The sequence below is a fragment of the Porites lutea genome, chromosome 10 (genome assembly GCF_958299795.1).
Source record: "Porites lutea chromosome 10, jaPorLute2.1, whole genome shotgun sequence".
Lineage (NCBI taxonomy): Eukaryota > Metazoa > Cnidaria > Anthozoa > Scleractinia > Poritidae > Porites > Porites lutea.
Genome location: NC_133210.1, coordinates 3426932 through 3443473, shown reverse-complemented (window position 1 = coordinate 3443473; position 16542 = coordinate 3426932). Strand labels below are relative to the sequence as shown.

The window sequence follows — 16542 nt, the reverse complement described above, 5'->3', positions numbered from 1 at the left end:
CAGTGGATACAATTTACAATTTTATTTACCATTGTATGAAACCTTTCTTGCTACAAAAATTTGTTCATATCGTTCTTTTCCATTACTCATATTTCATTTCCTATATTTACTTCCTTGAAGTGATCGCTCAAAAAATTACTACTGAATAAGTGAAAAAAGTTTTTTTAATTACAAAATTATAGCTAATTACCATCTACAAAAATTAACTGATGGACCTAAATTTTCACTGGCATATGTGAAGAACACTGCATCTCATAGAGGTTTAAAATGTCAAATTTATATTTCTAACGTACCATAGTAAGTACCATAGCGTTAATTCACCTCTCTCCCCACCTCTATACTGTTTCCGGATCACTACATGAAAGCGAGCGAACACATTCTGAAACCAGTGAACAATGATAAACAGTTATCGTCGTTTCAATTTGTCCAGCAATACTAAATGCTTACTTTTTTACAGTCACCTCTCTCGCACAGCCACTTTTTGGCAAATTTCATGAGATTGTATGACCAATCCCAATGGTTGCCTTGGAGTTGTGCAGGTCCTTTAAGTAAAAATGAGCCCAGTGTTCAAACGCACAACTCCATCTTCAGTTGTCAAGAAATCGTGAAAAAGGTGAAAAATAAAATAAATAAAAATAAAAAAAATAGTAGAAGTCAAGAACCTTGTCGAGTGGCAACGAAAGGAGTTAGTCCCATTGCAACGGACTCCACAGTAAGACGGACAGCTTCACCCTAAAACGGCCATTCAGAGTGGGTCCATACTGCTCTCGACATTTAATAATGTAGGTACCTTGCAGTGGTGTCCTTTCTAGAGAGCATGGACTGTATAGCAGTTATAGAACACTAGGCCTGACTACAGTCGTGTACTATTGATCTGCGTGATCGCATCAAGACAGAACACAAACAAACGAGTAAAATTACACATATTCCTTTCACACTTAAATTATTTCCTCGCTGCCTTGGAATGATTATGCCAGGTTTGCGACTTTCTTCGAATCGCCCATAATGTCAAGCATAGCCGCGCTCTCTGATAATCATGTTGCGTGCTTATGCTAACCAACACTCGCTTCAGTGTTATTACAGTAGTTAACACTGAACAGTTATTTAGAACCGCTTAACTGCGAAAGGGTTCTGTGGGTTGTGCTGAATTTATTCTGTCACTGGTTTTCGCAAATCAGGTCAGTTATTTACCTCGTGCTAAACATTGCTTAGCCGCTGTACATTTGAACGGCTTCCAATAAAGCGCCACGTTCTCAAAAAATCGTAAGTGACTACAAATTTTAAGCAATTTTGACATGTGCAAGATGCACTTGATTCGAGCGGCTTTAATGTGTTGATTAGAATGTCAGCCTTATCACCATCACCGTCACAGGCGACAACTAAAAGAGCTTCACGGAAACCGCTCTAAGTATAATGCTGAACGCTCGCGTGAAAGGTAGGAATGGCTGAATAAGCCGCATTGGGCCTCAATGTCATTAATATATTAAGACGAAACTTTGAGCAACAATCTTCTCGTCCTTGCCGCCCTTTTAAGCCACTGTAGAGTCCATGCCTTGCACGTTTAACCGTAACTTCAAAAATCCCAACCTCCATGCAGGGAATTAGTAGTGGCGATTAAGCTCTTGAGAAACTAGCTGAAATCCACTTCGCTAGTTCCTTGTGCAACACATTAAAAACAACGACCCACGATTGTACGCCGCTATGGACTATGATCCATAACTTACAAGACTTCGCGTTCGCTGTCTATGAGCGAGTCCTTATGCAAGGCCCTTCAGTCATCGGGCTCACAACGTCCAACACCCGGCATATTTCTCTTTGGGACACTCTTAAGTGCTTACTTCAAATTCCACTTTCCAGGGAAGGAACAGATCAACAGGAAGCAGGTCTGTGATCTCCTAACTTCTACATCAAGTCTTGATTGTGTGGAGAAGAACAGTTACTGTTCGTAGTTGGGAAAAAGGAGTTTTGAACAAAAACAAATCCGAAACATTTCCTTTTGGCACATTTAAGACGCAGTCATCGTTTGCGGTAACAAAATTGACGGACACAGACTTTTCCGTGTAACTCCTCGCTGTGATTTGGTTTACACCAAAAGTGATGACATGCTACTCGAGGAGTTTACCATGGTGAGCCCCTGGGAACAAATTACGAAAAAAGAGCTTACTAGAGTTTGCCACCTCGGTAATACGGTCACCTAGTTATAACTGTTCATTTAAGGATAAATAATATAAAAAACACACCTCATCGCCAATGTACTTGGCAAGCTGTGCCTTGAGCTGTGTGTAATTTTTCTTCATTTCTTCCTGGTAAATCCTTTGATCCTCTTTTATTAACTGATCATTGATTTCTAAAGCTTTTCCGCAACAAGCAATGAATTCTCTGAAATTTCAAAAAGGAATTTGTGAATGAGTAGCTCCCTATGTGGGGCTCAAAACATTCAATGACTGAAGTATTCATTGACTACCCCAGCAGGTATTATAGGCGTTATTTACCCCAGGGAAAACCTTTTCAAATAAAAATTGACACAGGAAATTTGCTGTTGTGGTCGAGTCTTAATGGGAAAGTCAGAGAAGCCTTTGGTGTGCAGTGGGTGTTTAACAGCGCAAAAAGAAAGCTAAATAACTTTACATGATGATCAGAACTATTGAATGAGCACTGTTTACCACTTCTTCGTGCTTAGGATTATGTTACAACCTGCATCCGGCATCACTTCCCTAGAAGGGGGACACATTGAGTATTGATACATGGATTCTAGCTCTCGGTTCAACCTCCTTCCCAGACATCCTCTGGGGACGGGAATTATGAAGACCTTGAGTGGTTGTTTGTTCTCTCTTTGCTCCTTGCTCTTTCCTGTCTTCTCCAACGTTGTAAAATTTTCTAAAACGCTTGAATAGTTCATTCTTAGTGATTTGGGAATGACTTAGTAGTTAAGTACAACTTTATACGGGAGTAACAAATCGGCATCGCTTTAATTACACACCTGTAAACCTGCTGAAGCTTTTCGATATGTTTATGTGGATGTGAGGCCATCACAGACTTGTCGAGGAAAGCCTGCGCGTACGCTAACGGTCCAGCGTTCACCTGTGAAATGATATCAAGACAGATTAATATGCGTTATACACCAAGATAGCTGGATATTGGCCAAGTAAGTTTTTTGCGAATATATGGACCGATACAACACAGGCCAATACGCAGCCATCTTGACTGAACATGCGCGGTTCATAAAAGATTTATTACACATGGCCAAAAACGACAAAAACAAAATTTTTTCTTGCGGGAGCAACGCGGGAAATCCCGAGCGGGGAAGATGGGCCCATTTAGTGCCAGCTTAGTTTTAAGACTGCCGGCTACGTGTAATTCTGTATGACTACTCAAATAAAAGCTCCATGACACTGTTTCATTGATAGGGTGGTTCCAGCTATTGAGTCTGGATTAAACCGACTGTTCCGATAGAGTGACCAGCCAAATGACTGGAAAAGTATGAGCAGTACTTTGTAGTCCGCTGAAATGTCTGTTATGCTCCTGTACACGGAGGCTGTATTCACTGAGCCTGTCAAACGCTGGCTTTTTATTTAACCCACTAATACACGCCGGCATTCTCGCTATCTCGACCTGCAACCTGATTCATACCTGGACACTGACGCTGCCTTGTAAAACAAGCTGCAGTTTCTTCATGTCAGGGGGATTTTGGGCGATCACATTGTTGAGTTCTTTAACTTTATTTTGCATCTCGTCGAAAGCGACCTGAAGAAGTATCAAACAACAGACTAAGTATAAATTCTCATCGTTCAAGTATGAAGTGTTTATTTTCCACAAGGTTTTTCGACCTCTATTGAAGTCCACCGAGGGACGGAGATGAGAGGGGAGTCATTCAGTTCAAGCAAGCCGGGGCGGGGGGGCGATGGCCGGGCATAAAAATAAAAAAAAAAAAGGAAAAGAAAGAAGGATTCAGCCAAACGTAGCACCGGTAGCGACCAAAAAGATAGAAACAGAGCCCGCTTGCATTCTTCTGTCTATTATGCACCGGTTTGGATCAGCATATGTGGGGTAAATCACGGAAGATTAATACCTCGACAGGCGTCAACTCGTACTGCTCCTCTTGAACGACAAGGATTCTCTTCTTCAAGTATGGAAACGTATTAGAGGCTATAATAGTACATAGAGAATATCAGTTACACAAATAAAAATATTCAGTACAACAAAGATGTCGAAGTACTTTTAATTATGAAAAAATGAATATATGAAAATCATATAAAGGAGCGGCCGGGAGAGGAATTAAATGAAAGAAGATGGAAGAGTTATAGAGGCAACTTCTGCAGTTGAAAAAAGAAAGCCAGAAAAAAAAGGGCTTGTACGGGATACGCTGCGCCGCAGTATCGCAGAGGTCAAGGGTTCGAATTTTTGGGTATGTGCATGAAATCCTACGGTGTGACCATTCAAATGAGAGTCTTTCCTGTGGTACTGTTTATTATGCTGTACAAGTCTGAATTTTTCAGGCTTTCTTTTCGCATATGCAAATGTTGTTCCTAACTGAAATTTCACGTAAATTTCTAACTGAAATTGCGATGATCTTGTTTCACATAAAGTACATTATGTTTAAGTGATTAGTAATAAATTAGTGATTCGCACTGGTGATCAGCCTACTTCGTTTTAAATTTAATCTACCGCGAAGAGTACTGAACAAGAGCACATAAAAGGCCAATGTCTGCTCTACTCAATGAACGATTATCACAATGCTGTTAAAATTCCACGAGGGGTGTGTATGAAATAGATGTACAAGGGGACTAAACTTAAAATAAATTCGTAATTCTGGAACAATTCAACAACTTTTTGGTATCCTTATTCTTGATCAAAAGAATTTACGACATAACCCACAAATAAGATATGACATACGAACTTACTAGTTAAGATGGTTTTCCTCTTACACTGCTCTGTTAAGCTCCCATGTGCTTTCCCGCTGACAGTAAATGGTGTCTCGTATATGAACCGTCTAATATTGTTATTTCTTTCAAATGAAGTTGGTCTGGCCTCCAGCTCCTCGTCATCAAAATAAGGCTGCACGTACGTTATCTACGACAAATTCACGGTAAAGTGAGGTTAGTCAAATCCACTCAGTCGAACTCCACAGACTGTTTTGTGCAACTTACATCAAATGTCATTCGCAAAATGCAAATACCTGAATGTAACCAATCTTTGAGTCCAGTGTTTCGGCATGTACCTGAAAGAAACAAACTGTAAAATCAGATTGCACCAACATAGAACCGTTTTATTTGAATAGGATTGAAGCAGACATGAAGTCCAAATGTTAGTAGCATGTACGATTTATAGAGTTTTAGCTGACAAAATACCTGTTAAAATAATTCTTGTAGTTAAAAATTGTGCTCTTTCGTGTAGCTGGAGAGCATTTCGACACTGAGACATTCGGAATGTTGCAATAGGAATTTCGTAGTTTCACTGACATGTGAAGTTATAAATCAACTCTTAAATTTTGCGCCAAACTTTAGGAGTAATTTCTCGCCCGTGAAATAAAAAAAGTGAATAAACAAATAAATTGATTGATTAAATAATAAGTTAATTAATTAATAACAGTAACAACCTTTGAAGATTCCAAAATAAGTTTGACATTTTCTTTGCCGTGTTTAGTGGCGTAGATGTTTTCAAGTCTCTGGGAAATTTCTGCCAAGCCTGTGATCTTTGGTTCTTTGTATATGAATTCTTTCCCATCATCGTCGCTAAACATCTTGGGAAGCAAAAGAAATACACCGCGTCAAAGGTCAACAGACTTGCCAAGTCTCACGAATTTGTCGTGAGTCTCACGATTTCACGACCTATCTCACGCTCTCACGAGTTGGCAACTGATTTCTCACGCTTTCTCGAAAAGTCAAACTCCAAAAAAATTTTGGAGCTGTAGGGCTCGTTTTCAATTTAGATATCAATAGATAACCAGCTCAATCCAAGGAAAACGCCTAGCGGCTGCTTTTGATTACATTCTTTTAGCCTACCGCGACTTGCCGCTGCCAACAAAAGTGCAGACTTCTAAATGTTTTTCTTGTTTCAAGATGGCCGCCAACAAAACATAGAAATTACACAACCCAAATCGTAAAACCGTGATGTTTACTGCTCCAGCTTGTGACTTTCAAATACCCATAATCCCACTGAAAATGCTTCCACTAAGAAAAATTTGGGACATCTCACGACTTTTTACCCATTTCTCACTACCTTTTCCAGCTCTTGGTTCAGAATCTCACATTTTTTGCCTTTTGTGGGTTGGCAAGTCTGGGTCAAGCTAACTACTATATATACTACCGTAATGGTATATGTTAATTGTTCTTGCATAACGCACATTCTCATTGTATAGCAAAGTCTGTAAAACCTGAACGATCTAGCTGTTGGAACAACGTCTATGGTAAAGAATCTGTGTCACGAAATTAATCAAAGTTCAAATCGCGGGAACCGCCGCCAAACTGAGTGAAACATAAAAATAACTGCTCAAAACATGAAAAGAAGGTGTAAATAACACAACAAATACAAAAGAAGAAACGGATGGGCAAACTTGAAAAAGATTGAAACGGATTACAATAGACCTTTTTAGCTTGTGTTTCAAGGGCACATTTCCCATTCTTCAAGGATTCCATTCAGTGCATGCAAAAAAAGCCTCGAGTCTTCTTTAGCAATTCTTCATGAGCAATTTTATACTAAAGGTCTTTCTGTGGTTGCTCATTTTCCTTTAGGTTGGATAAAGTTAGCACCGAAATTCAAGGAATTTCCAGGACAGACTGCAATTTTCAAGGACTTTTAAGGTCTTTTTAAAAATTCAAAAAAATTAAAATTCATGGACTTTCAAGGTGCGTGCGAACCCTGAAGTTTTCAAACTCAAGTTGGTTTAAAATAAATTTCGTTAATGGTGCGACTACAAACTATTTACCTGTCCAAAGAATGCAACCCTGAAGTACTTGCCAAGAAGTCTTTTACCACTTCCCATCACATCAACAACCTTGTGGTACGCCTTAGCCAGACTGTTGTACGCCAGTGAGAGGCGCTGAGGGTGGAATATGTTCATAGGCATTAGCTAGAGAGCTTTCAAATGAGGCAATTTTACCCGCCAAACGCGATAATGAGGGGTTTGATATGCTATAGGGCTAAAATCGGTCATAAAAATTAGTTGAAACACTGTGCTCCACGACAAGTCTCGTGTTTACCGACACTTCAAAAGGGAAAATGCAAGCCTTCCCCAGCTCACTCCCCTTAAACAATGCTGTGCCGTTTCCCAGCCGGCGGCTGCCTGTGGTAAACAAGCAAATAATGCTTGGTGTAGGGTACAATTTGCTTAACGTACAAAGCTCTTCGCGCTGTTGCCTGTGTGTCTACTTACCAGGAAGTCCCTTTCTTGTTCGTAGATAGGAATTGCCAGTTTGTACACTTCACCCATGACCTCGTACCGTTCTGCACGTTCAAGAAACTTGGCACTCTGCTCCAACAGATCCACTAGATGCCGCTAGACACAGAATAAAAGAAACATCAGTTGACTTTTGTTTTTCACTTGATAAATCGCCCTTTTAATTGCTTAACTAGCGAAAGGAAGCGAAGGGTCTGGAGCACCGGACTTTCATGACTAAACACAAGAGAAAAATATCTCAAAGGCCGCGCGGTTGCCTTTTCGATTAGCATTTCAATAAAAACTGAACGCTGCCTTTATCATGACATAATAAAGACCCTAGCCACTTAATGGTTACCAAAACAATGCGTTACGCCAAGGAATGATGTAAATTATTTATTACCTACAAGTTTTGTCATGTACACTAAACCCTTATAAAATATTATGGGATCCTCTGGTTTCTACAGTCCCCGGCCGAAACTTAGTAATAGGGTTCAAGTTTCGCTAACCTCTAACCAAAATAGAATAGTCGATTGAAGCAGAAAACTAACCACAGTATAGCGCTGTTCCATTCTCATTCCTTCGTCAGTTTTCATAACACTTTCGTCAGCGACCACATTTGGTGAAACGCTGGCAAACGCCGCGCAACCGGGTGGATAAGCGCCTAAAATAACCCCAAGAAAACACGGATTAATGACTAACCGACCGGCTCAGAAAGCTATGCTATTTAAGTGGAGAGTATATATAATTCAGGGCAAAATTCTATACATAAACAAAATCAAAACAATATTTTATAATGACTGAGCGATTTCTCTGGCGTACGATTTTACAAGGAACTTCGCCGGAAATGGACGACAAAACATGTCATAAAAAAACTTTCCATGGTTTTTACTCTTATCGACCATAAGAAATGAAACTTTGCAGTGAAACCACTCGCCTGCAGCTTGGGTTCCACTTGGGTTTTGAACATTTCGACATCATTTCAATGATGGAAAAATGTTGTCGATTTGTTACTGGGTACTTCTAGCTGTTCTTAGGATGTAATGTAGAGCCAAATCTGACGGCATCGCTTCCAGAGTTACTTAACTCCGAGGTAGATGTTGATTCTAACTTTTACGCCACAGAATGAATAAACGACCATGTTCGGTTGACAAATCATAATGCTAACAAGTAAGTTGCGTCGCATTAATATACATATTTTGGTGCTTTTCTGTTCGCAATACGTTAACGTTGTTTTAAATTCTGGTTATAGCAACCATGTCTGATGACCAGCACGTTTGCTTTTGCTCGCTTCACAAAACTCTTTTAATTAGCAGTGCTGTCAAAAAAACTTTATTCAGTATGGTAAAGTATGTTGTGGTACAAGATTTGGTGTTTCTCTTAGTTTGGATGCTTGCATTGGCGACTACCATGAGTAGATTCCTCTATCCTGATAGTAGACGTCATGGTGAGGCGAAGTCGCCCGAAAAGGCGTTTTCTCGGTAAATTTGGCAAAATGGCACGTTGTAATTTTTGCTTTATGTGATATTCCTACCTTGTCGTTTTAAATATTCAGCGACAAGAGCTGCAGCATGGATATAGCAGTGCGCCGTCTGAAGGAGAGGGAAAAATATGTTTAAAGGGGCTATGCCACGCTATTTGTTATCGTTTAAAAAGCTACACGTGTCTACATCGTGTTACTTATCAGTAAACATCAATTCCTTAGTATGACGAGAACAGTTCAGTGAAGGGCCTGTTTACATGGAGGTGGGGGACCCCAAGTAGGTGAGCTAACCCTGCTTAGGTGGGGTAAAAAAAATAACCCTCTTTTACATGCAATCTTAAAACCAAGCCATCCCGGGGTTTACTTTCTCAAGATTATTGAATGGTCCCTAAACACGGCGTAAACAAAAAATGCTGGCAAGCCACGTTTTTTGCCTATTAATGCTCTTCTACACTCACTTGCTGCTCTTGCTACAACCTTCAGTGCTCTGGCTTCTATTGTTACCTTTAATAATGATGTAAGGCCACTGCCAAAGTGAATTTTGCGCGAATTTGATGTATCACGAATCCGACCCCAGCAAGGCGGGTTATCCCACCTCGAAACGTTTACATGGCAAAATTTGACCCTGGCTGAGATGGTTACCCGGTCTGGCAGACCGGGCTACCCGCCTTGGCGTGATCAAGTTAAAAGGAGAGATTATATGGACAGGCGGGTTACCCCACCTAAGAGGGTTACCTCACCTAACCGGGGTCCCCACCTCCATGTAAACAGGCCCTTAGACAATAAACAAACAAACAAACACAAGTAAATAAACAACATAACCAACCAAACAAAAAGCAGTGGTTGCATAAATTGTACTGACTCATGCGGCGGCAGACTCACCTCGGAAAAATTTCCCTGACTCTCATGTACAGCGGCCATGTGCTCTAACCAGGTTTCTCTCAGTTCCGGTGTGCTTGAGTACGATTTGGCCAAACTGTATTGCAGGTCCACTAGAACTTCTGGCACATCATCATGCTCCTACAAACGACAACGTTTAACTGAGCCGCAGAGATCAACAATAAATCATTGTGATTGACAGCAGGGCTGTCACTAAAATTTCACGTTACCGGGTAGATGCAGCAAGTGGCCGGGGCATAAAACAGCTAGGGATTTTTTTTTGGGGGGGGTTCTTTTCTCTTCTATTTTTCTGTAAAAGTAGCCAGGGGAAATCCACAGCCCCGGGTCCTTAATGACAACCCTGCGTGAGTATTTTCAATCGCGGGCATCCGAGTGCTTCAGACCAGTTTCTTCTCTAAGTACAAGGTATTCCCTGTAGATATAGACGCTGATATAGAGAGCTTCTTTTAGTTTTTTCTTTCAGTTTTATTGGTTCACGCGACGGTAGCGGCAGCGAAAACGATACTTGAATCGCGCTGTTTCAAACTTCCTTATCCCATTTCATTCAATTTGTCAAATGTTGGGAAATTTTTCTGAAGTTGATTCTAAAAGACTGTATCTGAGTTCAGTAAAAGAAAAAGAAAATTGTTGCCTTGTGTTTACGTCCTCCGTAAAACGTGAAACTAGGAAGTTTCTCGTTATAGGCGAGCAGCAACGGCAAAAGGAAATGTACAAAAAAGCGTAATGCACGTGCAGAGTTGTTGTTTTGCTGATCTGACAGATTGGTTTTATGACGTTCTCATTGCCGTCGCTGTCATCGGATCTTAAGGTCCCTAATACCAAGTATGGGAAACACAAATCAAGAAAATAACGTACTAATACAGCATCATCATCCTTTGATTCTTTCAGCGTTGCATGTGGAATAGTTATATGTAGAACCATTAGCTGCTGGATCGCACAGTTTTCAATCGCGTGAACTCCGACATTTTGCTTCCCTCGCAACGTTCTGCCGTTTTTTGAACTTGCTTCTCGAGTTAAATCCTCGTAACAAAGTGTTTGTAAACTAACAGCCATTCCCTATACAATGGATTATTTGGTCTGCGAAAAGGTCTTGAGGAAATGATCAATTCCAAATGATTCCGACCTTTTTTTGCCGCTTAGTGTTCCACTTTTGCTCCCAGACACGGACAGGAAATCGAGATGATTACGTTAAATTTTCTTTTTCCTTATTGACAGTACTTGCTCTAAATTGTCTAGTCTGCTACACACAGCCGTTTTTAGTGTGGTCACGTAACGACACCCAAAATGGCTGTGTAGCAGACTATAACTTGTCCAGTAGAGATCTGTTTTAAACTCTGTTCTGTCACGAAACAACAACTTCACTTCCTGTTATCAATTTCGCGCTATAAAGTTCAATAAGATCACACGATCAACTTGACACGTGAACATCCGGGAAATTGTATAATTTTGGTGATATTTCAAATTGCGCAAATTTTGCTCCAAGGAAAAAAACAGCATAGAGAACATTTACATCAAGGAATCAAATCCCGCTGCCCACTGGGCAGTTGTAGTGTATCTTATTTGATGGGAAAAACGCCAAAAAAATTTGAAATAGGAAGTTACGTAAACATGAGTACGTCCGTTACCTTACAACCTTGGCTTCAAATATGATAATGGAGAGTGAAGTCACATTAGTCTTAAAGTGAATATTATATCACTATTTTGCCTGATCTAATCGTTTATAAAGGAAAATAAAGGAAAAATCGTTACAAACACGTTTTCTCAAACCTGTACACTAAGCAGATAGACACACTCTAAGCAACCAAAGTGAGTTCCTACGACTATAGAACTCTTTTTTTTTTTTGTCTCAAATCGCAGAAATGAAACTGCGTAAAGGCTAAGCAGGCTAAGTCCATACATACGATGCTACTTTTGTCGTGGGCAAATTTACACACCAAATCACTTTCCTTAGGGACTTATGTTTTAATTTGTCGTCTCTTTTCGACCAGCCAGATGTTGCAACGGCGACTAATTTGTTACCGTTGGATGAATTACTTTTTTGACCGAATGATAAACGTGAGTTCGCATGTATTGTACGTTCGCGGCACGGACAAAACAGACATAGGTTTCCCGCTTGTTCAACTGACGTAACTAGCTTTTTTCATGCAAATGTTTACACTTCTCTTCAAAAATAGGTACGAAGACGGTTTCCAGAGTTAACGGAACTAAGGAATACCGAAGTCACGAAGTTGTAACTCTCGAGAAAATGAATGAAACAGATAACGTACTTCCCAACTCCCCCCCCCCCCGCCGCCCCCTCACGCACCGCCAGTATAGTTGATATATTCTTAGTCATTTCTTCGCTTAAGCAATCTAAATGTTCCCTCTTAGTTTATACTTTATACCACCACAAAAAATGCTCTAGATGGAGCAGTGCATGTTAAGTATCTAAGGTGGGTCCCCGCGCTGTAGCTTGTTCAAAGTTGTTGTCTTTTTATTCGAATGATATTCACCCACTTCAATTCGATTAATTTTTTGGTGCGATAATTCATTCACTTGTCGCCGACCTTACGTAGACCTTTATCTTGCTAAACCCTTCCGTAGTCTTCCCATCAACAACTTTAAAACAACCCGTGGCAGAGAATTTTTCACTAGTATTAAAGCCTGTGTACAGACGCCCCTTCTGAGAAGAATTGAAGTGGGTAAATATCATTCGAATAAAAGACAATAACTTTGAACAAGTTACAGCGCGGGGACCCACCTTAGATACTTAACATGCACCGCTCCATCTGGAGCATTTTTTGTGGTGGTATAAAGTATAAACTAAGAGGGAACATTTAGATTGGTTAAGCGAAGAAATGACTAAGAATATATCAACAACCCGTGGCAGAGAATTTTTCACTGGTATTAAAGCCTGTGTACAGACGCCCCTTCTGAGATGAGGGGGGTGGGGGGCTGTGAACATGCTAGGGTATTATAGTGTGGACAGTCAAACCGAGACAATTGGAAGAAGATTGTCCAATGACAACGTTTTCTGAAAAAAAAAAACTTTTTTTGTAAAGGGACACATAAAATTCAAGGTTCAACTATGCAACCATTGAAAATTTTAAAACCGTCCGACTTTACCTGACCTCTCAGGAAACAGCCCTCGAATCTATGAATGTTATTGGTCCTTTTGCCAAAAAAAAAAAATACATTGGACAATCTTCTTCCACATGTCCCGGTGAGAGGGTCCGCTCTGTAAAGCATTAATACACTAAAAAGGGAGACTAAGAAACTGAAAATAATGACCCCTACATGTTACCAATGGCACGTACCTTCATTTGAGCAGTCGCTTGCAAGACAGTATGAATCTTCTTCGTCAGGTCTTTTACTTCAGATGGAAACGACGTGTTCTACAAGAGAAGACAGCAAAAGGACAAGACAGTATAAAATGATGCACCCTACAAGCCGAGTCTCCTCTTGTCTTCTTCTTAATCGAGGAGGAGAAAAGGAAGCTGAGCCTGAATCACGTCAAGCCTTTCAAGTCACCGTAACCCGAAATTCTGGACTAGTCAAACTTGTTTTCCCTCGTCAAAATGGTATTTTCAAATGCAAGCATACGTTTATTGATAAACCGATGGTCATAACTAAGCCCGCGGAACCAAGCGCATAGCTATTAGGCCTGGGTTCGAAATTTTATCCAATATCTTAAGGTGGATTTCCACTGTCCCGTAATTTTTCCGCGCGAACGCACGTAAAATTTACGAATAGAGGCAATGTATGAAAGGTCACGCGTAAACGTGGAAGTTGAGCGAGGTTCAACGTTTAAAACAAAATAACAACAACTGACCCCAACATTAAGATTAAGCAAACCTTCATTCCTCTGTCTTCTACGGCGTAATTCTTGAGCGCCAACAGAGAATTGTTGACAGCGGTACGGTTAAGGCCTTCCGCCATAAGTTTGGAGACCGCTACGATGACCTGACAGGAACAATAACACAGAAAACACGTTGACTGTGGACATTTTCCCTTAAATAGGATGAAAATAATCTTTTAAAGCACTGGTAAGTTAGTGAATGAATGTACAAACGTACGAACCGACGAAAGAAAGATCGAATGAATGAATGGATTCAGGAATGAATGATGAATGATTCATAATATATAGATTTAGCCAAGGTCAAAAGCAAAGCTCTCGTGAGAACTTTAAAAGAATCTTTCTGAAGTTAAGTTCTCTGAGCGGGTGATCACTTGAATATCATATTTGGTCAGCGGAGAACTTAAAAAAAAAACATGTCACCTCAGTGAGTTGAACACCTGAGCCCTCTATGAATGAATGGACTAAGGAATGAATGATAATGATCTATAATAATATATCCAGTGATCTTGCTGACAACTTGTCTTTTTAATCTGAGACAACTGTCGAAACTTGCGATACGCATATCCATCGCGGTGAACAGTTGATTGGGGAATGCATGAAATAGTAAGTTGATTTTATTTCGCCCTTCATTTTCTCAAAATAACAAGTTTTCTCGGAAAATGCTTCACGACCAGACAAAATTAAACTGTATTTGACTTACGACACCGAGAAGATTGAAAGAGATTCAAACTTTGAACACTGAAAATGAAAAATTACCTTTTGAAGGGTTATAGGTAAGGTAAGTAGGTTAGCTTTGCATTTCTGTCGTTTGACTGTGCATCTGTAGACGGGGATGAAGTTGACATGCGCAGAATGGCCAAGTCACCCATATTTCGAAATAAATGTACAAGGTCATCGATGATATTGTAGGACTCTAGGGTGTGGTTTTATTATTAGAACAAGAGGTTCTTCAACATTTTTTACGCCATGCCGTTTTCGTCTCCCTTTAATTACAATACTTTGAGAGCGAGCGGGTTGAGAAGATTAGATTTACTTTGTACAGGTTGGAAACAACGGCAACAACAGCAAAAACAGATAACACAACACCTGCGGCTTACTGTGAAGTTAAAACAAAACCGACGGTCAAAATTTTCCATCCATAGTCTGATGCTTCTTTTCTCTCGCAATTTTTGCCGGGTTTTCCTTCACGCAGACTGATTTTCAGGTTTTTCGTGTAGAGAGAACCGTAAAATGAGATGGAAAGTGACAATAGCAGAGCAGCCATTGTGTGTCAATTTTAATTCCGTCACAACATCATTTAAAGTACCGATTCGCAATCAATGTGATTATTAAATTTCTTATTTGCATTTTTAATTAATAAAGGTACACCAGTACAAATAATTTTTAACACATCCTATGGTATCTAATTATTTTGTTCAACCTTCGACATAATTTTTATACTAAGATGCATATCTTCACTTCTAAGTAGGGACTCAAAATTGAAACTGAGCTAGGCCGTATTTTTGAAACTACAAATATTTGCCATGAAAGCCATAATTATGTTAGGCCCAGACAACGCGCAAATAGCAAAAAGTCATATGCTAAAGAGAACGACTTTCGTGTAATAAAAGATTTGCTTTCAGTTTTTAAAAGTGGACTTAAATTACCTTTTTAATAGCCATTTCTCATTTAGACAAAAAAAGCAAGCAACCAAGAAAGGTTTTAAAACATGAATATAAATCGTAAGGGAATCAAAGTAAATATTTCAGTTAAATGCTACGTACTTGCCAGTGCACTCTATCACAGCCTTGTGCACCCGAGAACTCAAAATTACTTCTCATCAGCAGATATAAAAAGGAGCACGCCTGTGGAGATAACAAACATGACCGCGATAAAAATTAGACGATCCTGAGATGGCTTCACTATCTTTCTAACAGACTGTTATTAAGCCTTCTAACTAAAATAATTTTCAGCCAGATGGGAGGCTGTTAGAAAAAATGGCAAGCACAGTCTTTAAAAGCGATTGCATTGTAGCAAAAAATTAGTTTGAGTAGTAGATCGGTAAAAAAGGGCTTACATCGACATATGCAACTGAGCCGGCCGCGATAATAATCAAAATTGTATGAAGACTAAGTATCTATATCGGTAAAACATAGCGACAACTCAGGGCCCATTTTACTCTTAAACTATCAAATCGTGAAAAAGCCCATTTAAAGCAATCTTTCGGGATTTTCTACAGCTCCGAGTCGCTCTTTACCGGGCGGAGAATTAAAAGGTCGTTATCAAATCAGGGAAAGGTTAAACTAAACGAACTGAAACTGAGGTGCAAAAAATCTCCATGATCCTGTGAAACAGAGCGAGACGGCGAGACGGAGACGCAAAAACTTCATAATAGTTTCTAGCGTCTTCACACCTTCCTTCCTTAAAATGGTTAGGCACGATCAAGAGTCTAACAAAAATTCATATTGCGCTAATGACTGTCGATAAATTCCTATTGTACGAGTGATTTTAATGGACAATCGCAATCACGTCTCGGCGCCTTCCAATTTGAACACATAACAATTGCGAAGCGCTGCGACTTACCACAAAATACCGGTTTAGTTGGTGATAACACAATATCGACAAGGAGGAGATATAAAGACACAGGGCCCAGCTCACAAGGTCTGTGGTTTTTGTGAATAGATGTCACGAAAATATCTCAACAATTAGCGAAAATAAAAATTATTTGCGCAGTCGTGTTGGGTTTAAAGCCTAAGAGGTGACAAGTCGTCTCTTTGAAGACACACCTGGTTTCGAAGACTTCCCAATCTTGAGTTGTAACAGCTGAGAATCTGCGAAGCAAAGAGAAAGAAAGCGCAGTTGGAGTACTAAGTAGCCTAGGATGTTTCTGTTGTTTCAAAAGCTTAATACACTAAATATCAATAGAGCACGCCGTTAACCCATACCACCCATTCTAAAACTGATTCA

General features: G+C 39.9%; 1 protein-coding gene across 1 annotated transcript in view; it reads right to left on the bottom strand.

The window, feature by feature from the left end:
* The window catches only part of LOC140950147 (dedicator of cytokinesis protein 11-like), a 54651-nt gene continuing 38109 nt past the window's right edge, over positions 1 to 16542 (bottom strand). The window contains exons 42-58 of the mRNA XM_073399332.1: positions 16362 to 16406; positions 15360 to 15440; positions 13593 to 13700; positions 13055 to 13132; positions 9741 to 9878; positions 8910 to 8967; positions 7927 to 8039; positions 7373 to 7495; positions 6926 to 7039; positions 5597 to 5740; positions 5177 to 5218; positions 4902 to 5070; positions 4070 to 4146; positions 3631 to 3744; positions 2981 to 3081; positions 2241 to 2379; positions 1 to 2134 (exon numbers count right to left, since the gene is read on the bottom strand). Coding sequence (XP_073255433.1) covers positions 2084 to 2134; positions 2241 to 2379; positions 2981 to 3081; positions 3631 to 3744; positions 4070 to 4146; positions 4902 to 5070; positions 5177 to 5218; positions 5597 to 5740; positions 6926 to 7039; positions 7373 to 7495; positions 7927 to 8039; positions 8910 to 8967; positions 9741 to 9878; positions 13055 to 13132; positions 13593 to 13700; positions 15360 to 15440; positions 16362 to 16406 — 1695 coding nt within the window. The 3' untranslated portion in view covers positions 1 to 2083. The remainder of the gene's footprint in view (positions 2135 to 2240; positions 2380 to 2980; positions 3082 to 3630; positions 3745 to 4069; positions 4147 to 4901; positions 5071 to 5176; positions 5219 to 5596; positions 5741 to 6925; positions 7040 to 7372; positions 7496 to 7926; positions 8040 to 8909; positions 8968 to 9740; positions 9879 to 13054; positions 13133 to 13592; positions 13701 to 15359; positions 15441 to 16361; positions 16407 to 16542) is intronic.